The sequence below is a fragment of the Tubulanus polymorphus genome, chromosome 9 (genome assembly GCF_964204645.1).
Source record: "Tubulanus polymorphus chromosome 9, tnTubPoly1.2, whole genome shotgun sequence".
Classification (NCBI taxonomy): Eukaryota; Metazoa; Nemertea; class Palaeonemertea; order Tubulaniformes; family Tubulanidae; genus Tubulanus; species Tubulanus polymorphus.
In genome coordinates this window covers 1,312,023-1,339,699 of record NC_134033.1, presented here as the reverse complement: position 1 = coordinate 1,339,699, position 27,677 = coordinate 1,312,023, and the positions used below count along the sequence as shown (strand labels likewise).

At 42.8% G+C, this 27,677-nt stretch overlaps 1 protein-coding gene across 1 annotated transcript in view; it reads right to left on the bottom strand.

Annotated features, from left to right (window-relative positions):
- LOC141911187 (neuroligin-4, Y-linked-like) overlaps positions 1 to 27,677 on the bottom strand; it is an 81,966-nt gene that overhangs the window by 33,537 nt on the left and 20,752 nt on the right. Inside the window, exon 2 of the mRNA XM_074802166.1 lies at positions 22,636 to 22,642. Within this exon, the coding sequence (XP_074658267.1) occupies positions 22,636 to 22,642 (7 nt within the window). The remainder of the gene's footprint in view (positions 1 to 22,635; positions 22,643 to 27,677) is intronic.

Sequence of the window (27,677 nt, the reverse complement as noted above, 5' to 3'; positions counted from 1 at the left end):
TGACTAGCTGGTGATAAATAGGTAATTTAACGGGTGTTACTATTATCCGTGTACGACACGACAAACTGTCCGTCCGTCTGTCTGTGTGAGGTGGTTAGTTAAACTCCACCACACGCCTGTACACTAGTGACATCTGGTGGATCTTCACTTACCACGAGTGGAATCATTTAATGCTGTGATGCACTACTGTTTATGCCCTACTGCACACCAGCGACACCTAGTGGATCCTCAATTGCTAAATGTAGGATCTTCTATTGCCGCAGTAGTTGATGCCCTTTTGCATACAAGCGACACCTGGTGGATCCTCACTTGCCACGAGTGGAATCATCTAATACTGCGATAGTTTATATTAGCAAGTGACACCTGGTGGAACTTCATTTCAACAAGTGGGATCCTCTATTGCTGCCCTATTGCATACTAGCGACACCTGGTGGATCCTCACTTGTCACAAGTGGAATCCTCAATTACCGCAGAAGCTTTCTACGAACATCAAAAGCGATGTAATTACAAAATGGCGACGTGCCGCTCGTCGAGATGGCAGAAAAGATACATATATCACCAAACATAATTAATCCGAAGCCGATAAGATTATTATCGATCTTCAGGATATCAGAGGCGTTGTTGTTTGGGACAATATTGACAGACTGTCAACTCGTCGACTATGCGCGCGACGATCGAGTCGAGGTTTTCCATTTCTAACTAGTGTTAACGATGACGACTCGAGTGCCGTCGACATAACCAACCCACTAAAGATGAGCTGTATATTTGTAAACACATATTTATATATCCCTATTTGCCTACTGCTTTTCTGGATGTATCTAATTAAGCACTTCTATAACAACCAAGAATCGATCCCCTTTGGACGGCGAGGGAGAGGCAGGGCCTGGGGCAAAGGGAGACGGGGCGGAGACGGAGAGGCAAGGGGGGGGGGGGGGGTAGAGGGAGATGGAGGTGGAGGAGAGGGAGGCAGAGGGAGGTACAGGCAGAGGACTGCCGCCTGCTCGCTCACAACCTCTCCCCGCCTGCCACCGCCTGCTCGCTCGCTACCTGCCTCCCCGCCTGCCGCCGCCTGCTCGCTTGCTACGTCTCTGCAGCAATCGCGCTCAGATTCAATCAGTTCACATCGAGACAAATGAGATTTTATTATCTTAGCAACCGCGAAGCGATTGAAGAGATTGCGCCGCCAGTATTAAACATTAACGGCCGCCATTTTGTTTCCGGCGAGGACGCGAAAACTATTGCATTAAGAATCGTGAGATTTTTTTTTTTCATTTCTAAATTTCTAAGAAAAAACTATGAGTGAAAAATGATGCGGAAAAAAAAAGTACACATGATGTTTTTAGGATAAATGTCTCGAATATCGTTCCCCGAATAGCCTTGATTTTCGAGTCGGGTCTGTCACCCTCAGACGCTTAAACGCGCGCCTCGCGGGTCAGCGGTAATGAAGAGAAATGGTTTGTCATTTGTTATTGTCAGTAAATGGCGTGTTCGGGTGTCGTGCAGGGAGATATATCAATAAAACAGAATCATGTATATATGTGTGTACGTAGAGACATTGAGACGAGAGAGAGAGAAAGAGAGAGAGAGCTCGGAGAGGAGAGATAATGAGAGAAAGAGAGAGGAGAGAGAAGAAGAAGAGAAGAGAAGAGAGAAAGAGAGAGAGAAAGAGAGAGGAAGGAGAGGGAGAGGAGAGAGGAGAGGAGAGGGGAAGAGGAGAGGAGAGAGAGAGGGAAGAGGAGAGAGAGAGGGAGAGATGAGAGAGAGAGAGAAAAGAGAAGAGAAAGAGAGAGAGGAAGAGGGGAGAGGGGAGAGAGAGGGAGAGAGGGAGAGAGAGGGAGAGAGGGGAAGAGGGAGAGAGAGGAGGAGAGGAGAAAGAGAGGGAGAGAGAGGGAGACAGAGAGGGAGGGAGATCGCCATCTCCAAATAGAACAGATCTAACAGTGACAGTCGCAAAGCCCCCAAAATCTATAATCAAGAATGTAAAGTTAGTAAATAAAAGAACTCAGAAGGTGGAAATCCAAATCTTCTCAAGTTAAATGACAGATGTATTTGTACCTATAAGAATAAGTCGGTATCGGTCACACAAGGAGAGAACTGAGTGCGTGATTTGTTGTTGAACCCGGAAGTGTCTCTCCTCGATGTCGGAAGCGTCATTCATCTAAAACGCTTGTCACCGCAATTGAATATAAACAGTCGCTAGGTCGGTTCACACGCTTCACAAGCACTCTCGACATTCAGAGCACTTCTCTACAGACGTCGCATTCAGTTTGTTACTAATTGAAATTCTAATTGAAATTCACATTGATCAAAATCAGTGTCGAGCTTGTCTATTTTACGCGCTCGATGTCGCGGTAATTGATATGAGTGTTGAGATGGCCCCTGATAGCGACGGTAATAGATGAGCGTTGTTGAGACGGCCCCCCGATTGCGGTGACACGTGAAATATTCAGACCCGCGTTCTGGTTCGTGTAGTGCTTAATTCGTTGTAGCGACTGCGGTTGATCTATCGCGTCCATCCGTCGTCATAATGGCCGATTTACGGTGGCTCTGATCTCGTAAAATTGCCGGAAACTACGATTTGATATCGTAGATAAAATAGGCGAAATTCACCCCGTAAATTGACTGCAGTTCCGAGACCCGAGTCCATCGGGAGAACGGTCGGCGGTGACTTGGATATTTTTGGAGCCATCCCAAATATATAAGTGAAGACCAAAACATGGCGGCTTCTTCGCGTGGCTATAATCTAATTTATTTTTAACCGATGATATCGTTTAAACGCAATTGAATCGGAACTCCGCGGTGTGAAGAGTCATAACATCGATACTGTGACCAAACAGTGACGACTTTTAGACACTTATGCTTCAACCTTGACTGATTCATTTGAACAGACGCCTCTGAACGAAAGTGCCTTTCGATAGTCATTGAGTGTCCAGTCACTGGGATTACATTGACTCAAGAGATTAGACCCTAAAATCAACAAAATGACCGATTCTTTCTCGCTATGATTGATTTTGGACCGACAATTCTGCACTAGTCTTGAAATAAAATGATTCCTTGTTTCTTCTAATCGGCCGGGCGTCATTTTCGAAACCGCAATAAAATTTGTAATCAGGCCATTTCTATAACTGCCGGGTCTGATAATTGTGGTTTGATTGATCAGTATTTCATAAACAGTTATGTACATGGTAGACACGTAGGCAACTTAAGCTCAGCAGAGATGAGAAACAAGGTTTCCTACCCTAAATGAGTAGATTTGAAGAAAATGACCTTGTGACGCTATCTAACCGTAAACTTGTGGAGTCACGAACTTCCGTCTGCTAACAACATAACTACAGACAGACAGACGAGACGGATGTAGCTATCATCTTCACGGCGGATGAGGAATAATTCATCCGAGGCCGTGAAATAGCTTTACTTCCCGTTAGCAATTAATCCGACGACACGACCGATAAAGGTGCAATTAATTGCCGACCGGGACGTAATGGTTATTTTATGGTAAGATGGATTAAAGTTGAGTAGCGACGCGGGTGACCTTCAGGGGGCCCGGTCGTCGGGCTGAGAAACACTACCGACATTGATAAGTAGGTCCATCTGACAGAGATAATGACTTCAGTGGTTTTCAAACACGACAGTGCCATGAATGAATTATCAGCTCTCAATGTATCGTGTACCTCGGTATAATATACATCATCAATATTGTTTCTGCGCTGGAACTGACATCATCCTCACACCTAGTCTGATGTGTGGACGATCAGTTTTTGAGAAAGTGCGCTGATAAAATGTCTAATGTCTGGTGTTTGTAGTTCCCTGTCCCTATCCCTTCCTCTCCCTCTCCCTCTCCCTCTCCCTCTCCCTCTCCCTCTCCATCTCCCTCTCCCTCTCCCTCTCCCTCTCCCTCTCCCTCTCCCTCTCCCTCTCCCTCTCCCTCTCCCTCTCCCTCTCCCTCTCCCTCTCCCTCTCCCTCTCCCTCTCCCTCTCCCTCTCCCTCTCCCTCTCCCTCTCCCTCTTCCTCTCCCTCTCCCTCTCCCTCTTCCTCTCCCTCTCCCTCTCCCTCTTCCTCTCCCTCTCCCTCTTCCTCTCCCTCTCCCTCTCCCTCTTCCTCTCCCTCTCCCTCTCTCGCTTCCTCTCTCTCCCTCCCTCCTCCCCCTCTCTCTCCCTCTCTCGCTCCCTCTCCCTCTCTCTCCCTCCTCCCCTCTCTCTCCCCCTCTCGCTCCCTCTCCCTCTCTCTCCCTCCTCCCCCTCTCTCGCTCCCTCTTCCGCTCTCTCTCCCCTCTTTCTCTCTCTATGGATTGTTGTCACTTGCTGAGTTCAAACTTTCAATATAAAGTAGCGACAATAATATATTCCGGATGTTGAAAAATGGCTGAAACGACGACTTTTTGTGTAATACGCGCGCGGCTGCGGGCACCGGCTACAGCCGAGTACGAGTGAGAGTGACATTAACGACGAAACTGTAACGACTCAAGTAGCCAGCAACTCGGCAATTCGGCAATAAAATCAAGTCCATTAGCGATCAGCCCGAGTTGAGATGATGCATTAGTGATCTATCGAGGTCTAATGTATGTAAGCATATATCCGCGTGCGCGAGTCCGTGTATGATATACAAATATAAATTATAGATACATATCGTGGGTCAGTGTGTTTTGTAGTGGGTATTAGTTTCTATTGTATTTTCGGGGGTAATTTGGGAGGAGGGGAATATGACAGTTAAGTATGTATGATCCGTCTGCTGTTGTTGCTGCTGCTGTCGTCTGCTAAGAGATTCATCGATATATATCGATGAAGGCATTATACACGAGACAATGGCACGATGAACCTATCAGTCTTTCTACTGTTCTCATACCCAATCTTTCCCTCCATTCTGATACCTACTACTTCCATTCCTCCATTCTGATACCCGCTCCATTCCCATACCCACTCCTTACCCTTCGCCCATCTCCTCTCTCACAAGTAAATAAAAGAATTTCGCAATCAAAGGCATTTCTATTTCTATCAACAATATTGTGTTGCCTTGTAGTTCGTGGTGAGGCCCCTAGTGGCTGGTAAAGGAATCCACTGGATTATACCAAAGACAGGAGACACTATTGCCCCCTGGTGGCCGCACGATTGTCAGATGAACTCTCAACTGCCAGAGCAGCACAGTGACTATGCCAAAGATAAGAGGAGACCTTCTCGCCCCCTGTTGGCCGCGCGATTGTCGGATGAATCCTCAACTGCCAGAGCAGTACAGTAACTATGCCAAAGATAAGAGGAGACCTTCTCGCCCCCTGGTGGCCGCACGATTGTCAGAGGAACTCTCAACTGTCTGAGCTAGCCAAGATACACTACCGACCCCTAGTGTCTGCATGATTGCCTGGTGAATTCTCAACCGCCGAAGCAGTACGGTGACTCCTAAGACAACACGCAGTATCGACCCCTAGTGGCTGCACGATTGTCAGATGAATCCTCAACTGCCAGAGCAGTACAGTGACTATGCCAAAGACAAGGGAGACCTTCTCGCCCCATGGTGTCCGCACGATTGTCGGATGAATCCTCAACTGCCAGAGCAGTACAGTGACTACGGCTATTGATTACGGAATGTATCTGAATTCTATCCGACTGGAGCCGCTTTGAAGTCGACGAAGTATTTTGCACCCGATGGCGTTTTCCGGTGTTGCCAGCACGAAATCGTTTCGTCAGCCCACGACGCAGTTTCGGATATCACTCGTTGTCACGAGCAAGTCGATATAAAATTCTAAAAAAAACTCCAGATAAAGAACTACTTCATATTCTAACCTTGTCTGTTCACACAAACAGAATCGAAATGCATTATTTCCGTTACGGAGAAATCGGATAAATTGGCGTTTATTTCGACGAGAAAGAATTCGTTCGGAAAACAGTTCATAGTTTCGTATTTCAGTCGATATTGAACGAATCATAAAAACAATAAATAGTGTATCTTTATTGTTTGAGTTTTTATTCTATCTTGAAATAGGGATTGACCCTGTTAATAAGTCTTATTATAAATCAGGACTTTAAGTCCAAAGTGATCTTGAATCTCAAGACTGTTCCTTTAAGTGACTGACTTAAGAAGATGATCAGGACCCGAGGTTCCGGAACACTCTGTGGAACTGGGTCTAGAACTGTGGAACTGGGTCCGGAACACTCTGTGGAACTTGGTCTAGTACTGTGGAACTGGGTCCGGAACACTCTGTGGAAATGGATCCAGAACTGAGTTCAGAACTATGGAACTGAGTTCAGAACTGTGGAACTGGGTCAAGAACTGTGGAACTGAGTCGGGAACTGTGGAACTGGTTCCAGAACTGTGGAACTGAGGCAATAGACATGATTTTGCCTCTAAGGAAGATGTAAGTGAAGGTCACAGCTGTGGAACCGATTCCGGAACCTAACTTGACAATATACTCGAGTTGATATGTGTGGAACGACCAGAAGTGCTTGGTTTGACTGGTCAATGTGTGGCTGGCCGCGGAGGAATTCGTCATTACTTTGAAAAGCGGTGGTAAAACGATATAAAAACCGATAAATATCCATCTGCGGCAATACGCGAGACCAATAATAATACCGACATTGTGGAGAGTGGGACAAACTCGTGTTTGGAGGAGATTGAGCGTCCACCAGACTGTCTGATGCTTTTACTAACAAACCAACCGCTCAATAAACTATATCATGATACACGACTAGCCAGTCATGTGGCTGTGAAGATGTTCGATGTCTCACGAGAGGCTTGTGAAGATTTTTGTTTTGATCATATAAACTAGTTCTCTCTCGCAGGTGGCGAGGGCAAGAGGGGCAGTCGTCCAGAGTCCAGGAATCAGGTTTGATCACAGGGACCTGACAAAAAAGATTTTTGACCCCAGTATCCAAGGTACTATATATATAAAAAAAACAAGGGAGCCAAAATTTCTGGTCGAAAGCGCCGTAATTGTTTTCAAAAATCATGGTCATATTTATTTCCAGGCTGGTGCGGTACAGACGGATTTTGCCGATTTTTTTTTCGGATTAATCGAACGATTTAACAATCTCAAAGGCACTCAAATCTTTTTTAAACCACCCAGTCTAACGCAGAAATTCGTTATCTTTAAGAATAATCGTACTTGAAGCGGATTAGATTATCAATAACGAAGTTACGAACTGTTGAAGTGACATACCTATCGACCGATCTGACGGAGAGTCCTTTGTTTTTTATATATATATAGTACCTAGGATACTAAAAAAATTTTTTTGTCAGGTCCCTGTGGGTTTGATGTAATTCTATCGATTGTTGTGACCTTTTCAGACAATATCCACCTTTTTTTGGGTGTGTATCATTTTCGGATATAACGACGCAACGTTCTAACAAGTCACTGCCAAAAGAGAGCCCACACCCGCAACCACTCACTGTAGAGAAACTGGGATAGTTCAGAACCTCTCTTAACCGGAGTAATGTTCAGAGCGCCATCCCTTACATTATAAGGGCGGTTGGTTTCTAGGAACGCGGTCTGTCTTTTGATGGTAACCTTTTCAAGCGGCCCACTACATACAGACTGTTCACCTTTACATATTTCTGTTTATAGAACCGCGCGGCGACCGATCGAGCGCGGTTACTCTTCGAGAGGCAAGTTTTTTATCAGTCCGATTACTAGGACAATTATATCCAAGTTTAAAAATTCTTGCCGCAAAATTTATATCTTCGGATGAAATCGAAGTAAAACCACGGTGACCAGTTGAACTAACGGTAGCTCGCCCGTAATCCTAACCGAACACTCATCAGGATTTGAACCTGGGACTCCGCGATGTAAACCCAGCGCTTTACCACTAGACCATGAAATTCTAGCGACCGATTAAGTTTGCAAGTTTGTCTTGTCATAATGTCTGCCCGGTCAGCTATGCGGTGACCAGTCAGGTCAATGGTCGGCGTGCGTTGTGACCTGTCAGGTGTGGTAACTATCCACTAAACAATACCCGCTATCATTTTCTGATAACAACTGAGTTTGGATATTGATTCAAATGAGCTTAGACTGGTTTTAAGTTGTTAGATTGGTTATGTATCTCTCTCTCTTCTCTCTCTTCTCTCTCTTCTCTCTCTTCTCTCTCTTCTCTCTCTTCTCTCTCTTCTCTCTCTTCTCTCCTTCTCTTTCTCCCTCTATCTCTCTACTTCACTTGTGAGAACTTGATATCGTTTAAAGACCGTGAGTTTGTAAATAAAGCGAATATAATTTGAAGTGTGATATATGCGCCACTAAACCAACCGGCCTGTCGTTTGTTGCGATATCTTTGAAGAGGGTTTTAAAGAGCTTCTTATATTCCAAAAGTACCACCCGTTCTTCCGCTGGTAGCGAACGAGTAGCAGCCTCTAACGTGTAGTGTCGGTACAAGTCGAACTTACGGTTGATAAAAAAAGATATATAGAAAATTGAAGTATGAATTCTGATGAAATATTGTGTGTTTGATTTGGACGCGTTGAACAGTTCAAATTCAGCTCCAAAAACCAATCCTCGGTTAGACCAAGTCATCTCACTGCTACAGAATGGATGGAGTTGGCTCAAACACGGCGACATGGGTATCCTCCGGGTTCCAAAGTTAGACCGTGGGTTTTCTGATATTTTGAAAGCACCAATTTTACAGATAGGGATATCCCAAATGGTTCCAAATATATTGACTTAAATATTCTTGGAGCCATCAAGTGAATTAATAGGCTCCATCATATATCATTCACAAAGCCAACCAATATAGATAGGCATGATCCAAGCACATACACGTTGCCTTGTTTTTCTCGGCTCCAAGACAAAGGCGTGGCTCCAAAAATCGCGACCAAGATATTTCGGAGCCACCCTCTACTGATATAGATAACTGCAAGCACATACTGTAACTGAGTGTTGACATGCCAGCACTAACGTGACTCTGAATCAAAATAGACGCCCCGACGAAACATAGCTGTTTAGCATGCTGAAATGACTCCGCAGTTTGTGCCGGGCAGTAAGCCAGCAATGCGGTGTGGGCGGCGGTACCGCAGCAGCAGCAGCAGCAGCGGCGGCAGCGGCAGTAGCTACTGGAACTAAAACTCAACTCGCTTCAAGCGTCGTCGGTCTATTAAAACTCGTTTGTTCGGGTTTTCTATTCTGCATCGATTGGAAACAAGTTGAATTGACTGATAATTGATCTACAGCTGAAGGCTGAGTCCTCTGAACTGCCCCGGGTATAAACAGCACAACAGCAGCAGTAATTCATCCTATTCACTTTCTAATTATTGTTTTTAAGTCTCACTGGCGGCAAATTTGATAATTTGCCAATTGGCAAAGATAATTTCGGGGATTGGCATTAAATAACCCCCCCTCCCCCCTCGCACACAGTACATCTATGAATCAGCATTTTATCCGTTGACTTTGTAATGTAATCTCCCATAAGATATTATTGGGGTCTGGGCATTAAGTACCCCCCCCCCCCCTGCACAGAACAACAATGAATCAACGTGTTGTCTGTTAGCTTTTGTAATGTCTTTATAAAATTCAGAATAAAATTTTCATTACTGAATTTAAATTCGCTTAAAAAACCCCACAAGTGATAGATTTTTCTAGATCATCTCATTTTCGAGATTTCATCTAAAAACATCCTCTGATTCCATGTGTCGATTTGGTTCGTTAAAAATGCTACTTCACAATTTTGCCGATTTTTTGTCAAAATCAGATCGTCCCCATTGGGAGGAATTGATGATATTTAAGGACCAGAGTAACACAGATCTGTTACAAGTTCCACAGCTATGCACTCTAGAAGCCCACTATTTACAAATTAAAAGAATTCTAAAATCGAGAATTTACTTCAATCTGAACAATCTGAAATATAAGAACAAGACGTTTCGATCTCACCCTAGAGATCATCGTCAGGTTTTAATAATAAATTCTCGATTTTAAATTTCTTTTAATTTGTAAATAGTGGGTTTTATCTTATCATCTGTTCACCACTTTCGAGTGTGGTTACCGTACTATCAAGAAGTGTTTTCTTTTCAATCTAAAATCATTCCTGCCTAAAGAAATACTTATAAAAAACCAACGCGCATTTGAGAGAAGAGCGAGGCGGATGAATTTGCGCGCTCGACGCACTACTTTCGAATCGACTACAGCAGCAGACGGACGCCCGAAATGTAGTTCCGGTTCGACGGATGAAACATCAAACGAAATAACTAAAAGCTTTCTGCGAGATTCGGTGAGATATTACGTGGGTCGGTGCCGTGTAGCGAACAGAACCAGCGATCGAATCACGAAATCTAATCCCGTCTCATTGTTACTATCTATAACCCGCTTCAAACAGGTCTCCGTGTCTCCAGAAAAGTTATAAATAAATCGTCGGGAAGATGGAATTATTTATGGCGAACTATTTTGGGAACAAGCAAAAATTTACATCTCTAAATATAGACTGGAAACATGGATGAAGTCTGGAATTTCCATATTTTTTCACATTTTTACAGTCGACTTTTCTCGTTGTTTTCTCAACAGAGGGTACGAAGGATTTTTCATATTCCTTCACAAGTGTGTCCATATGTTTCATATTTGCAACGTCAGGGCACAGAAACGGCTACTGCTCACAAGGCTGGGCAATGTAAAATGCTCAGCAACAAGGCTCCAGGGGCCGGTTCCATAGACATGGCTTAGACTTAAGATCGGTCTAAGACAAACTTAGTTCTTTGGCCAATCTAACAACTTAAGCCCAGTCTTGAGGTTTAAGACCAGTTTTGGTCTCAAGTCACGACTATGGTACTGGCCCCAGGGGCCAGTTGCACAGTCATGGCTTAGACTTAAGCTTACTCTTTGAAAGAAAATGGCGGTGACCTATCACAGGAAATTCCTCGGAGAAATTCCTCATAGAAATTACTCAGTGCTCTGTTTTTCGGTGAGGCGTCCACTGGCAGTTGATTCGTCAGAAATTGCGTTACAAGCGAATATTTACGAGCGTCAGTTCCACCGTGCGTCGAATGAGAAATCGGCGACGGTTCGTATCAGAGCGACGAGGTACGTCATGCGCGGTGCGAGTCAATCCGCAGCAGACGATCAACCCGATGCGCATCCGTTCAAAAACCGTTAAGAGTAAAAGCATCGCCGAGAACAGCGAGAGACGGGAAAATTGCATCTGGATTTTTATCTATCGCTCGATCGGAGCTTCGAAAAAATTGCCCCGGAAAATGGACTCTGTCCATTATCGAGTAAGAGTTTTGTGAAATACAGTAGACTCTGTCTCTTACTGCGGTTAAGTTGAAACCGGTAAAATTCTACCCCGAGTTGGTGTCAAATACTTAGTAAGAGTTTTGTGAAATACAGTAGACTCTGTCTCTTACTGCGGTAAAGTTGAGACCGGTAAAATTCTACCCAGAGTTGGCGTCAAATACTGAGTAAGAGTTTGTGAAATACAGTAGACTCTGTCTCTTACTGCGGTAAAGTTGAGACCGGTAAAATTCTACCCCGAGTCGGTGTCAAATACTGAGTAAGAGTTTGTGAAATACAGTAGACTCTGTCTCTTACTGCGGTTAAGTTGAGACCGGTAAAATTCTACCCCGAGTTGGTGTCAAATACTGAGTAAGAGTTTGTGAAATACAGTAGACTCTGTCTCTTACTGCGGTAAAGTTGAGACCGGTAAAATTCTACCCCGAGTTGGTGTCAAATACTGAGTAAGAGTTTGTGAAATACAGTAGACTCTGTCTCTTACTGCGGTAAAGTTGAAACCGGTAAAATTCTACCCCGAGTTGATGTCAAATACTGAGTAAGAGTTTGTGAAATACAGTAGACTCTGTCTCTTACTGGGGTAAAGTTGAGACCGGTAAAATTCTACCCCGAGTCGGTGTCAAATACTGAGTAAGAGTTTGTGAAATACAGTAGACTCTGTCTCTTACTGCGGTTAAGTTGAGACTGGTAAAATTCTACCCCGAGTTTGTGTCAAATACTGAGTAAGAGTTTGTGAAATACAGTAGACTCTGTCTCTTACTGCGGTAAAGTTGAAACCGGTAAAATTCTACCCCGAGTTGATGTCAAATACTGAGTAAGAGTTTGTGAAATACAGTAGACTCTGTCTCTTACTGGGGTAAAGTTGAGACCGGTAAAATTCTACCCCGAGTCGGTGTCAAATACTGAGTAAGAGTTTGTGAAATACAGTAGACTCTGTCTCTTACTGCGGTTAAGTTGAGACTGGTAAAATTCTACCCCGAGTTTGTGTCAAATACTGAGTAAGAGTTTGTGAAATACAGTAGACTCTGTCTCTTACTGCGGTAAAGTTGAGACCGGTAAAATTCTACCCCGAGTTTGTGTCAAATACTGAGTAAGAGTTTTGTGAAATACAGTAGACTCTGTCTCTTACTGCGGTAAAGTCGAGACCGGTAAAATTCTACCCCGAGTTGGTGTCAAATACTGAGTAAGAGTTTGTGAAATACAGTAGACTCTGTCTCTTACTGCGGTAAAGTTGAAACCGGTAAAATTCTACCCCGAGTTGGTGTCAAATACTGAGTAAGAGTTTGTTAAATGCAGTAGACTCTGTCTCTTACTGCGGTAAAGTTGAGACCGGTAAAATTCTACCCCGAGTTGGTGTCAAATACTGAGTAAGAGTTTTGTGAAATACAGTAGACTCTGTCTCTTACTGCGGTAAAGTTGAAACCGGTAAAATTCTACCCCGAGTTGATGTCAAATACTGAGTAAGAGTTTGTGAAATACAGTAGACTCTGTCTCTTACTGCGGTTAAGTTGAGACTGGTAAAATTCTACCCCGAGTTTGTGTCAAATACTGAGTAAGAGTTTGTGAAATACAGTAGACTCTGTCTCTTACTGCGGTAAAGTTGAGACCGGTAAAATTCTACCCCGAGTTGGTGTCAAATACTGAGTAAGAGTTTGTGAAATACAGTAGACTCTGTCTCTTACTGCGGTAAAGTTGAGACCGGTAAAATTCTACCCCGAGTTGGAGTCAAATACTGAGTAAACAGAGTTTGAGAATTACAGAAAACCCTTGTCTCTTATTCGGAACTGGACACTGCACGGAAAATACTGATGGTCATTTTATCGGGTCATCAATATACAGACAAACCGCTCTTCAAACCCCAGACACATCGCGCATGTTTAGCATATTTCCTACTACACAAAGAATCGTTCGCGATTGCTCCATATCAAATAATACTTTCAGATCCCGTAAATACATAACTCGATTGTCCGTCCGTCTGTTCCGAGGAAGTCTCGGCGTTCCGTCGATTACCTTCAGGCAGTTGTCTCTCTTTCTCTCATTCTCTCTCTCTCTGAGATCCAAGTCGCACCAGGAAATGAACCGACAGTATTTGTGTGTACACGAATGTTAACCTCAATATTTCCTACCGATGACGAACTCCGACATTACAAACATGACATCAACATTGAATACATTCTCACTTAGAATATGAGCCTCAGCTTGACGTTTATAGAACCGAGTCCCGAGGGTCAAATATAATCATAATTTTATTGAATCAGTTAAGTCATAAGTCGTCATTAGTTGGCAAAACTATGTACTCTATAACGTTTCACAGTCAATGGCCTTACTAATTTCATTGGATTAAGTTGAGGTCGTCGTCATAAGTAACTATCGTCAAAGTCATCTTTGAGAATAAGAAGGTCGTCATTTGTAACTTATCATAATTTTACTGAATCGTTGAAATCATCTTTGAGAATGAGAAGGTCGTCATTTGTAACTAATCATAATTTTACTGAATCGTTGAAGTTATTGAGAATGAGAAGGTTGTCATTAGTAACTAATCATAATTTTACTGAATCGTTGAAGTCATTGAGAATGAGAAGGTCGTCATTAGTAACTAATCATAATTTTACCGAATCATTGAAGTCATCTTTGAGAATGTGAAGGTCGGCATTAGTAACAATTTTATTGAAGTTGATTAAAGTAAGGAAGATCGTCAGTAGTAACTGATGACTAGTGAATCGTTGAAGTCATTGAGAATGAGAATGAGAAGGTCGTTATCAGTAGCCAGCTTGACTAATTTCATCGAATCGTTTTGAAGTCATCGAGAATGATACGGTTGTCATTTATAGCTTAGAATGCCGACACCGTCTTTCTTTGTGATGTGGTCTTATTTTCATCATCAAATCTTGAGATGATCAAAGCGAGTCGTCGTATATTCATCACCTTTCCCATTCACGCCCGCAGCGGCACCCGGGTCCCTCGTCGCACTCGTCGCCAACAACATCAAACGTTTCAGAATTTCATCACATCTACCTCCATCTTTATTCGACGAATACTGATGATCATAATGAAACGATCTTTGTCATATTTTCGACTCGGTTCGACTTAATAAAACATGACTAGCTCTCGGCGATGTCTATTGTATTAACGGTTTTATAATATTACACGTATTACCGTCGTGCACTGCAGCGAAAATGCCTGGCGACGAAATCAAATACTTAACGACAGAAATAACGACGCGCTCTGTTAGCGCGTTTCACCGGCGAAATTTACGATATTCTTATGGAAATTTATACGAATCGGACGCCGAGAAGGACAAATCACTGAATATTTTCAGAGAAAAAGAGGCCGGTGGATCGGAAATGTCGCGAAATTATTTCAGTAATGTCTTATTTCATTTCGCATAAAGGCTTTACATGAGGGTAAATATAGAAACAAGGAGCGCTTTAGAACAGTTTTGGGATCGTTTTTTTTTCCGGACATGAAAGTAAACTGGATAATCCATAATGAATATTGTTCAAGACGACAAAATCACCTGGAGCCACCCTTTGATATCGCCACGACAATTTTGATTTAGATATTAGTGGAGCCACCCGATTCCTGACAAAAACATGGCGGCTTCTTCGCGCGGCTAAGAAGATTGATTTTGAACCGACAATGACACTGCCGCAACTTTCCTGTGTTTAAACGCAACTGATTTTAATCATCCATGATGAACTCGGTCAGAAAAAATGTTTACATCGATTCGACCTGTGACCAAAGAGTGACGACTAATAACACGTTTATTCAGGCTAGAAAATAATTTAGCCTCCATGTACAATGACGTACCTGGTCTTTCCTAATCGGCTTGGCCATTTTGTAGCCTAACATGCAGTAGTATTTGTAATCAGTTCATTTCTATAACTGCCGGGTCTGTTATTGTTAGCTTGATCATGATTTTAGAAAAGGTAGATAGGCGGCCGACTGGGTCAACTATTAAGCTGAGCAGAAATTGAGAAACAAGGTATCATTTTCTAAACCTAATCAATTTAAAACTTAGACACAACTGAATCACGACTGTTGCTTGCCCATCAAAACCGGTAGGCTGACCAAAACGATCAGCAACATTAAGACCCTTGCAGTCAAAGTGAAATTGCCAACTTAAAGGGGTTTCTAACAAATTTTATCTATAAGCTTTAAACTTACAATATATTCGCCCGACTTTATTTAAAAAAAAAAACTCGCAGCGGGTTTGAACTTTGAGAAGTTCAGCACAATTTTAGTTTCAATGGACGCGAGGCGAGTGCGCCTGAGGGGTAGAATCCCTACCCCTTTATCGACGATACGAAAAACACTTGGCTAATCAAACGCAGACATTGTCGCGTTCTTCAAAGCAAACTGCCGCTACTGTTGAGTAAAATCGTCGCCCGGGGATACAACGACGACGACGACGACGACGATACATTTCAAATACCGGCACTGACTGACTGAACACGCGATTTTAAAAGTCTCCCCATACGTTTGAAAGTCAAAACCGTTTCTTTCCCATCGTCTGCGACGATCGTAGAAAACGGCTGCTTAAGGCGACTCTAAATTCGAAAAAAAAACTTCAAACTGACTCCTCTAGGGATATTTTCCATATTTTCATACGTGTTTTAAGTTTTTAGATTTTAGATCGAAGACGCGCAAGATTAGACGACGCTCCAAAGTTGCGAATTATAGCTCTAAATCCAGTTCATTTTTCAAACTACAAATAATAAAAGAATGGAAAAGTTTAAGGAACTATAGTCTATAATCCTGGATCCAAGTCCACAGTCCGGTCGTGTTGAAATGTACGGCGATGACATGGTGAAAGAATACATCGATTTTTTATTTTCGGGGGAACATTTCGTAGTCCATCCAACGAAAAGATTATGAATCCCACGAAAAGCGTTTCGTTCCCGCGAAACGATTATTTCGTTCCCTTTCACCAGGTAAATAATTCTAACTCGAAGTTTACTCACGTGTTACACTGTGTCTGTTTTCTGAGTCACGAAAAGTGACAAGAATATTCATTGAACGAATGAGAGATTCGAGAACATCGAATTCATCAAGCGACCCTTTTAGAAACGTGAGGCTCGAGCTGAACTTTGATAACCCGTCTTTCTTCCCGCTGTCCTCTCCCGCCTCCCTCGGGCGAGATTGTCGTCTAACCCGCTAAACACTCCACAAACATTATTAAACGTTCCACACTCAACAACTACGCAATCAACTTAAATCAGTTGATTAACAGTGATTGAATTGTAGCCTACAATGTACTACTATATATCACTGGATTCGATGCGTCTGAGTGTCACAGTCTCAGATCGCTATATACACGTCAACTCTTCATCACAATCTTTGAAGATGTTATTTATTTGAAACAATGTCGAAAGCAAATGGGAAGAGGCAGAAACAGAGGCAGGGTCAGGGGGAGAGGGAGAGACAGAGGCAGAAACAGAGGCAGAGGCAGAGGCAAGGGCAGAAACAGAGGCAGGGTCAGGGGGAGAGGGAGAGACAGAGTCAGAAACAGAGACAGAGGGAGAGACAGAGTCAGAAACAGAGACAGAGGTAGAGACAGAGACAGAGGCAAGGGCAGAAACAGAGGCAGGGTCAGGGGGAGAGGGAGAGACAGAGTCAGAAACAGAGACAGAGGTAGAGACAGAGGCAAGGGCAGAAACAGAGGTAGGGTCAGGGGGAGAGGGAGAGACAGAGGCTGAAACAGAGGCAGAGGTAGATGTAGGGACAGAGACGGAGGTAGGGTCAGAGGCAGAGGCGGAGGCAGAACAAGAGGCAGAGGTAGAGATAGAAACAGAGACAGTAGACAGAGGCTGGGGCAGAGGAAAGAATTTTGGAAGTTTGAAGTTGAAAAGTCCTTGATTTATGAATTTTCCCCAATCATCAAGGCATAAATAACTTCAATACAACATCACAGATAACACGGCGCCCTATGTAAGGAGACAGACACTATGGCGGTGTTCGTAACGCATCATACCCTGCGGTATTTTCTAACTCACTATCTGCAAAATGTCAATGAAAATCAATCGACAGGAATCTATAAACATTTGGAAACTTTTCGTCGATAAAGAAAAAACTGTGCACATTTGCGTCTGTTTAAATTTCGATTTCACAATCGAATTTTGAAATTTACCGCCAGTCGCGGATTTGAGATCATTGCAGTACAAACATATCGGAAATAAAGCGTTTGTAATGTTTGTTTTTTTTTCTCGTCCAAATGAGTTTTATTTTGAGCCCCAAACTGTATAAGTGGTTCCTGAGAGGAAATCAAACCTAAACAACTCAGGTTTAAGAGAGCTGGATTCATTGTAAGAATATAGGTTCCCCACTTACTGTGGGTCTCGGGGCCATATGTAACCGTAGACATGGGTCCAGAGAGCCTAAACTGTGGAACTGAGCCCAGAGAGCCTAAACTGTGGAACTGGGTCCTGAGAGTCATAACACTGTGGAACTGGGCCCAGAGAGCCTAAACTGTGGAACTGGGTCCTGGGAATTATAACTGTTAGACCTGGGTACAGAGAGCCTAAACTGTGGAACTGGGTCCTGAGTTATAACTGTGGAACTGGGTCCTGAGAGTTATAACTGTGGAACTGGGTCCTGAGAGTTATAACTGTGGAACTGGGTCCTGAGAGTTATAACTGTGGAACTGGGTCCTGAGAGTTATAACTGTGGAACTGGGTCCTGAAAGTAATAACTGTAGACCTGGGTCCTGAGAGTAATAACTGTGGAACTGGGTCCTGAGAGTTATAACTGTGGAACTGGGTCCTGAGAGTTATAACTGTGGAACTGGGTCCTGAAAGTAATAACTGTAGACCTGGGTCCTGAGAGTAATAACTGTGGAACTGGGTCCTGAGAGTTATAACTGTGGAACTGGGTCCTGAAAGTAATAACTGTTAGACCTGGGTACAGAGAGTAATAACTGTAGAAACTCTAAACTCATTGCTGATTTTATTTCGACCCGATTCTGCTCATGTATCTCGTGATGATTTATCGTCTGACATCTCGTCTATCGCTATTCGATTGTTATCGGGAACCACCTCCTCCACACGACCTTAAAGGTCATATCGCGCCGTTAGCTGCTGTCACCGAACGTGCACGCGATTTGAGAAATATCCAAACGACAAATCGATTGTTTCTGCTGTCAAGTTAAGCAGCGCTGGCTGGGCGCCATTTTGAGATCACCGTTTGAAATGTATTCGGCGAATTCCAAGTTTCCGTTTGACGCCGATGGAGCTGTTTTAAGTTACACATATCAAATATTGACGACACAAGTTGCCAAAACCCTGAAGTGGAGCCGCCCCGCATTTTCAAGTAACTCATTCTATACCGATAAAGAGAGTTCAAATAATTAAAAATCCATAACAGAACAAACTGTTTCATTTTCCAGTTAGACATAAATCAAGGCGAACGTTTTTGGGTAAAGCGGTATTTTTAATCATTCAATCCAGGATCTCTTCTATTCAAACACTTCTAGTCTCCTAGACTCATTACTCTGCTCCCTGTCCCCTATTATCTTTGTCCGTCGCTCCTTCCCTCCCCCCTCATTTAATATATATTTCCCTCTTACCCTGCTTTCACTACCTCTCTGCATTTCTCTCTTACCTCCCTCTATCTGACCTCCTTCTGTCCTGCTCCCTTATCACTTCTATTTCCCTCTCTCTTTGTCTCTCTCTCCCCTCACCCCTCTCCTCTCTCTCTCTCTCCCCTTATCTCTCTCACCCCTCTACTCCCCCTCTCTACCCTCTACTCTCTCTCTCCCCTCTACTCCCCCCTCTCGCCCTCTCTCTCTCTCCCCTGATCACCCCTCTCTCCTCTCCCCTCTCTCTCCTTCCTCTCCCTCACACCTCTTACCTCTCTCTCCGTCTCTCTCCCTTTTTCTCTCTCTCCTCTCTTTTTCCCCGCTCTACCGCTACTTTTCTCCCCCACCCCTCCCCTCACACTCTCAATCCTCATTTATCTCGGTGTATTCGGTGCAAAGTCTCACGAAATAATTAATGTATTTTATACCCCGGCTGGTAGAAATAAATCCCGCGCGATCGAACTCGCAGGTTTCCCGTAGGAGTCCTAAAAACGACAAAAACCTCGAGAGGTACACGGCGAGCACTGCCAGGAAACCCGAAACGTCGTCGCGGCCATTAAACCCGAATAAAACTGGCGGCTTTTATCGCGAAAAACAGATCTGTTAAACAACAACAATGTACGCAAATCTGGCCGTCAGCCCACCATGACGACGGAACACAGCTCATGAATATGCAAATTAGCTATAGTCGCTGCGGCAGGCGGCGGCGGCGTCGAGTTTTAAAACACCATCCATCAATCGAACATGAATAAAAGCGACGTCGAAACAAAGAATTTATTCTAATTCTTTAAACCGTTAAAAGTCGTCGGTAAATATCGGTGAGAATTGTAACCGGTTTGAGGAGGGGTGACTTTTAGACACTGATTCGTTAGATAAATAAATTCGAAATGACTTCAAAAGCGCTCGTGCCCTGAAGGCTTTGGAATGGAACAACAAGTCACTCTGTTTTATAATTCCAGATAATGTTTGATTATCCGATTTCAAATAATTTTTTCCCAAGTAAATTGGGTATCGATACTTTGTATGAATCTGCTGTCGAGAATTTTAAGTGGTTCAGTGACGATTAAAGATATCAAAACTATGACATTTGTATAGTGTGGCCTGGGTCCAGTTCCACAGTTGTGTGGGTTTAATTTGACTCTGAACCCAGTTCCACAGTTGTGTGGGTTTAATTTGACTCTGAACCCAGTTCCACAGTTGTGTGGGTTTAATTTGTGACTCTGAATCCAGTTCCACGGTTTTATTGGTTTTAATTTGACTCTGAACCCAGTTCCACAGTTGTGTGGTTTTAACTTGACTGTGGATCCAGTTCAACAGCTGTGTGGGTTTGATAACCAGTACCAGTTCCACAAACAACCACAACAAGAGACATCAGTGTACTGAGTAAGTGTATAACACTGAGACAAGTTTTATCTAATAGAATTCTTTCCGCCAACAATTTGTATTCACCTTGAATAAATCTTCTTAACGCGAACGACTACAATCTGATTAGCCCCGGGCAGAACAAGCGCCGACGCGACCCTCCAGTCGCAACAGGTTTATCCGATGGAAATTTATTTGACGCGTCGCCGAAGCTGAATACAAAATCGTTACTTATTCAAACTCCATTAACTCTAAACATCTTAATAGCTTTAAACCGAAAAGTCTTTTAAATAGCTGAATATTCGTCCACACTTCACACGTGTTCAGCACTTCACATGAGACATTTTAAATTGAAAATGAACTACAAACACCAGACATTAGACATTTTATCAGCACACTTTCAAAAACTGATCGTCCACACTTCACATGTGTTCAGTGCTTCACCTAAGACATTTCTAATTGAAAATGAACTACAAACACCAGACATTAGACATTTTATCGGCACACTTTCACAAACTGATCGTCCACACTTCACATGTGTTCAGTGCTTCACCTGAGACATTTCTAATTGAAAATGAACTACAAACACCAGACATTAGACATTTTATCGGCACACTTTCATAAACTGATCGTCCACACTTCACATGTGTTCAATGCTTCACCTGAGACATTTCTAATTGAAAATGAACTACAAACACCAGACATTAGACATTTTATCGGCACACTTTCATAAACTGATCGTCCACACTTCACATGTGTTCAATGCTTCACCTGAGACATTTCTAATTGAAAATGAACTACAAACACCAGATATTAGACATTTTATCAGCACACTTTCATAAACTGATCGTCCACACTTCACATGTGTTCAGTGCTTCACCTGAGACATTTTCAATTGAAAATGAACTACAAACACCAGATATTAGACATTTTATCAGCACACTTTCACAAACTGATCGTCCACACTTCACATGTGTTCAGTGCTTCACCTGAGACATTTTTAATTGAAAATGAACTACAAACACCAGATATTAGACATTTTATCAGCACACTTTCACAAACTGATCATCCACACTTCACATGTGTTCAGTGCTTCACCTGAGACATTTTTAATTGAAAATGAACTACAAACACCAGATATTAGACATTTTATCAGCACACTTTCACAAACTGATCGTCCACAATCTAAAGAGGATGTAGGTTCCAGGCAGCAGATTTCTGTATTAAGGTTGACGGATTCAAAACGTAGGCCTACTCATTTCAAGTAATTAAATCGTAATAATGGAAACATATTGAATATCTCAAAGTCTCTTTCTGTGTTGATGTCTGAAAGCTGCGGAAGTTATGAGTTATCGCTGCAATGTCGCCGTCCTGTCGACACAAAGGATTTACGAGGATTTACGCGGATTAGTAACGGATTATCCCGTTAACGTATATAGATAGACGACGGATACATAGTTAAGCGGTCTCATCGCAGACAAGACGAAACAAGAAAAGCAATAATTGAATAGATGAAAAATTGTCTGCATTTTCTAATATCATCAATAATAAAATGGCGAGACTGGTCTCAGATCTAAGCTGAACCCTGGATCCAGTAGCAGAGTCATGACTTAAGTTTAAGACCAACTTATTTCTATAGCTAAGCTTAAGACCAGTTTTAAGACTCAAGACGACTTTTGGACGTTAGTTACATCTGTGCAACCCTAAGCCCAGTTGCAGAGTCTAGTTTAGATTTGAGTCCAAGTCTAAGATCTCAACTTTCTTAGTTCTAGAAGAAAACCTAATAAATCGAAACTAGTCTTCAGATTTAAGATCACTCTTTAGACCTTAAGTCGCAACTTTGAATCTTAAGATAAAACTTGAGTTATAAGCTTTTAGAAGCGAAACGAGCTTAAACAATGATCTTAAGTCAAAGCCATGGCTACAGAACATTCTCTCGTAAACGCCAACGTGATTTCCTTTGTGTTATCGCGAATAAAAAAGGCGCCGAAAATTGATCTCAAATCGATAGATGGCAATATGAAAAATCTTCGCGATGTCCATCGAGATTTCACGAATTTCTGCTGTTATTATTGGCTGCTGCTGCTGCTGTTGGCCGCTGATGTAAGAATTCACGTTGACATCAACCAGATAAACGGCTCTATGTGTATGTATATGTGTGTGCCTGTGCGTTATACGGGGTGTATTTCTAATCGTATCTGATCACTATCGATATTGATTGATCCAAAATCGATATAAAAAAGTATTGATTAGTTCTCGTTTTGCGTCCCACGCACTCAATTTGTCAACAACCTCTTTCCTGCTCTCCCTCTCCTCTTTCCTGCTCTCTCTCTCTCCTCTTTCCTGCTCTCCCTCTCCTCTCCCCCTCTCTCGTCTCACTCCTCTCCTATACCACTCCTCTACTCGCATCCTCTATTTACTGTCATCGTTCATCTCCTTTTCACCTTTTCCCCGTCACACTCTGTCCCACTTATATGTCAACCCTCCCCATCTCTTATATGTCACAACTCCCACTCTCTCGCTATCTCAATTCATGCTATCTCATCTAACCTCGAAAACAACCATCCTTTCCCTTTTGCCACAATGATCTGCAACCTCCTTACCTCCCTCTCCCTGTATAGTAGCCCTTCCCTAATCACGTAAAATCGTTTCTTTGTCCTCTATCCCTCTCCCCTCTCTCTCCCTCTCTCCCTCTCTCCCTCTCCCCTCTCTCCTCTATCCTCTCCTCCCTCCCTCTCCCTATAGTAGCTCCAACCTTCCCCAAACCACGGAAAATTTTTTCTTTTCCTCTATCCCTCTCCCATCTCACTCTATCCCTCCCTCCCTCACACTCCATCTCTCTCCTCTCTCCCCTTCCTCTCCCTCTTTCTCCCTCACTCTTATCACTCTTCTTTCTCCCTCCCTCCCTCCCCCTTTCCCCTTCCTTTGCCGATATCACTACTGCTTCCATCATCTCGCCCACATGATAAATATGATGCAGAAACACCATGAACTGCAAAATCAGTAAGATTCCTCATGTTGCGTGCAGCGAATTCAGGAGACTTGTATTCAGTTTCAAAAACACGACAGCTTTTACCGAGCGTGTATTGTGTTACTTAACAAAAACAAATAACGGCATTGATTGCGAAATTATTTTTCAGAAATTTCGAGAAAGATATGTTCTTTTTTTATATTCGAAATCACCGAGAAGTATACGAAATAATATTGTAGAAGGGATTGGACTCCGACATCGCTAAACACTGCGCTAAATAGGCACTAATTACATGCAGTATGTTATCAATGGTCAGGATGTATTGTCCATCTTGGTGATGTCATAAGGTGATTTATGAAGGCAGCCATCTCGTCTGGAAGGGATTCCCTGCGCAATATGATGATGTCATAGGGTGATTGATGAAGGCAGCCATCTCGTCTGGAAGGGATTCCCTGCGCAATTTGACCATTTCACAGATTTCACCCGGGGAGGGGGATTTACGAAGGCGGTCATTTATCTGGAAAGGATTTTTCAAATCAAATCTACGATGATGTCATAAGGGGATTGATGGAGTCAGCCATGTTTGCTGGAATGATTTCTCCTAACGGGGAATTTCCAAAGAGAAATATACAAGACGGGGTACTCTGTACTGATGATGTCATAGGGGGGTTTTATTAAGGCAGCCATCTTGTAATGAAGAGACTATAGTATCTGCTTGATGATGTCATAGGGGGTATATGGTATAGATATGGGATGTAGTAGGTCATTTTGGGTGATGTCATGCGCGGATTTATGGAGGCAGACATCTTGCCAAAATGATAATCGATATTTGCCGCTTCCTCGGTTTCAAACAGTTTCTATAATTGCTGCTATTAGGAATTTAAACGACGATATCAAATATCAAATATCGAATATACATTTCGATATTTCACTGTGCCTGAATGATATTTAATTGATGACTGGTAACTGATGTAGGTTTCATATTACTGTGAACCCAACAGCAGACGGTAGTTTGAATATTTCAAATGGATTGATTGAAATTCATTTATCTCTGAATCTGGTCGAATTAACAGTCGATCAGGTCTAATTTGGTCTTAAATCGGAGGGTCGTATTAAATTGAAATGAGCTTAGACTGGTCTCAAGTTGTTAGATTAGGTTTTCAGATTGGTAATAGAAAATGAGCTTAGACTGGTATTTAGGTTGCTTGATGAGCTATAGAACTAAGCTGAGCTTAGACTGGTCTTAAGTTGTGAGATTGGTTATAGAATCAAAATGAGCTTAGACTGGTCTCAAGTTGTTAGATTGGTTATAGAACTAAAATGAGTTTAGACTGGTCTTAAGTTGTTAGATTGGTTATAGAACCAAAATGAGTTTAGACTGGTCTTAAGTTGTTAGATTGGTTATAGAACCAAAATGAGCTTAGACTGGTCTTAAGTTGTTAGATTGGTTATAGAACCAAAATGAGCTTAGACTGGTCTTAAGTTGTTAGATTGGTTATAGAACCAAAATGAGAATAGACTGGTCTTAAGTTGTTAGATTGGCTATAGAACCATAGTGAGTTTGTCTTAAGTTGTTCGAACTAAAGTGAGCTTAGACCGGTTTTTATTTCGTTTTGTTGTTTCGCTAAGACTGGTCTTGCCTTGTGCACCTGGTCCTCGGTGGTTTCTCGAAAACAGCTTCAAGAAGCTTCAGACGATTCAATTAATCAAAATGTCACGCGTACAACACGATTTCCTTTGGCTAAATTGAAAAAACCGCTTTGATCTAATTAAAGCGAGTTAAACTGTTTAATTATAAATGCTTAATTCAACCATCTACAAAGAGTCACACGACGCTTATTCACTGCGGGGGTCAAAACGAATTCGTTCTGAAATCAATTGTCGAATCGAAAAATGTCGCTAGTTTTTTTCTACCTGTCTGTAAAGATTGATCGAGCACTTAATGACTGCCGATCAATAGTGTTTGGAAAACGTATATCTGAAGTTACAGTTTCAAAGATAAGTTACGCCCTAGCCTTACCTCTCTTCTCTCCAACCCTCTTATTTGTTCTCACTCTCAGCTCACCTCCCTTCACTCTCCTCTATCCCTTCCTTTTCTCTCCCTCTTCCCTCTCTCCTTTCTTCTCTCTCCCCTTCTCTCCCTCCCCTCTCTCTCCTTTCTTCTCTCTCCCCTTCTCTCCCTCTCCCCTCTCTCTTCTTTCTTCTCTCTCTCTCCCTTCTCCCCCTCCCCTCTCTCTCCTTTCTTCTCTCTCCACTTCTCTCCCTCTCCCCTCTCTCTTCTTTCTTCTCTCTCCCTTCTCTCCCTCTCCCCTCTCTCTCCTTTCTTCTCTCTCCCATTCTCTCCCTCTTCCCTCTCTCCATTCTTCCTTTCTTCTCTCTCTCACTTCTCTGCCTCTCGTCTCTCGTCTCTCCACGTCACGCAATCCAATATTCTATCATCGAACCATTTACAAGACAAGAAAAGGAAACTTTTTGATTCGCAGCGGTAACGCACATCCGGGACCTTAATCTACGTCTGCTTGATGTAAGTACGTATGAATACAACAGACAACACTGACTGCGAAAATAGTTCCTGGGTAGTAGTGACGATATGGCAAAAATAGTTCATTGATATCCACATGTATTTCCAAAAACAGAGTCGTGAGGACTATTTGGACTTAGCGGAATTCTTGCTTGCCACAGGCGAAAAAGCCTGGATCCCCATTAAAATGAAGCTATGTATTGGAGCACAGAAGACGAACAAACTACTAGCGACACCTGGTGGATCTTCTATTACCACGATGATCTTGGATGACCGTAACCCAGGGACCGGCTGCACAGTCATGATTTAGACTTAAGAACAGTCTAAGATCGACTTAGTTCTATAGCCAATCTAGTAACTAACGACCGGTCTAAGGCCTAACTTAGTTCTATAGCCAATCTAACAACTTAAGACCAGCCTTAAGATTCAAGACAATTTTTGGACTTGAATAATAAAATCGTGTCAACAATCAACAAGCGACACCTAGTGGACTGACTTATCAGAACACGCATCAATAAAATGATGAAATCGTGTCAACAAACAACAGGCGACACCTGGTGGAGTTGTTGGAACACGCATCAATGATAATGAAATCGTGTCAACAAACAACGAGCGACACCTGGTGGAGTTGTCGGAACACGCATCAATGATAATGAAATCGTGTTAATCTTTATTTACTTTAGAAAATAATTAGCGAATAATTACTGTAAAGTTTACGCGAGGAGAATTCGCGTCTGCTACAGTTCACCGTATGAGGCACGTTCGACCTATAGATCAATAACGTACCCAATATCTCCTCTTGTGTCACCCCTCACGCGTGCGGTAATTGCTAACCGCTGTCGCGCCCAACCATCTACGTTCAGAGGTCGATTGCGCGGAATTGAAATCGTTCACAGAATCGAAGGTTTACTTTGATAGCAGATATTTGTCAAATTCGCCGCCGAATAAATATTGAATTAATTAATTGCGCATTTATTTCTGAGCTTTTGTTTCACCGCGTGACACCGGACACCGATCCGCAGACACCGGCAAAACTTCTGCGGCATTTGAGGATTCCGTTCGTAAGCGATGCAACAGGTGTCGCTAGTGTACAGTAGGACATCAACTGCTGTGGCAATAGAGGATTCCACTTGTGGCGTGTGCGGATCCACCGGGTGTCGCTAGTGTGTAGTGGGACATAAATTCCATCTGTGGCAAGTGAGGATCCACCAGGTGTCACCGGTGTACAGTAGGATATCAACTACTGCGACAATAGAGGATCCACCAGGTGTCGCTATTTGGGATACATCAGGTGTCTTGGGCATTTGGACAGCAGTAACCATAATATTCGTGAGAAGTGAGATGGCAATTGATAACAGCAAAATTCCAAAAAGCAGCAGCAGCAGTTTAAGCGCTGTTATTTGTATTTTGTATACATATTCTTGTAAATAACTAGATTGAGGCTACACTGTGAAAAGCGCACTGAGAGCTCAGGTTGCCGGGGACAACATCCCAATAATACATCCCGTTATACCGAATCCCAAACGTGTGATCACTTATGAATCGTTGATTATCCGTTTGGCAAGTTATTAACAATGGCTGCAAATTGAGACGTCTCAACATACAACGCGTGTACCGTGTACAGGACGGAACCTCTCACCTGGGTCCGATTGACAAACAACTCAATATCGGGGAGGGGGGTCTCACGTCGTTGCGTAATGATTAATGAAGTACCTAATCAACGTTTGACTAATAAAAACACCACAGGCTCTAGAATTTTAATACTAATCATGCTCTCGACCTTGAGGTACGCCGTTTTATTATTTGATTATGAATTCAATACGTCTGATCCTTAATTCCAGCCCTTAACAAAACAAAACAACTGAAATCTATTGCGCTTTTGACAAAAATTGGCAAAAGAGATAGAAAGGAAATTCGAAGTGACCCCATGCTCTCACCCTTGAGGTACGCCGATTTAAACTATTTGAACCTATGCACCGATACAGTACAATGTTAAATCCCTTAAAGTAATAAAAGTTCATACAAACAAACAAAAAATTGATTTATTAGATTTTCACC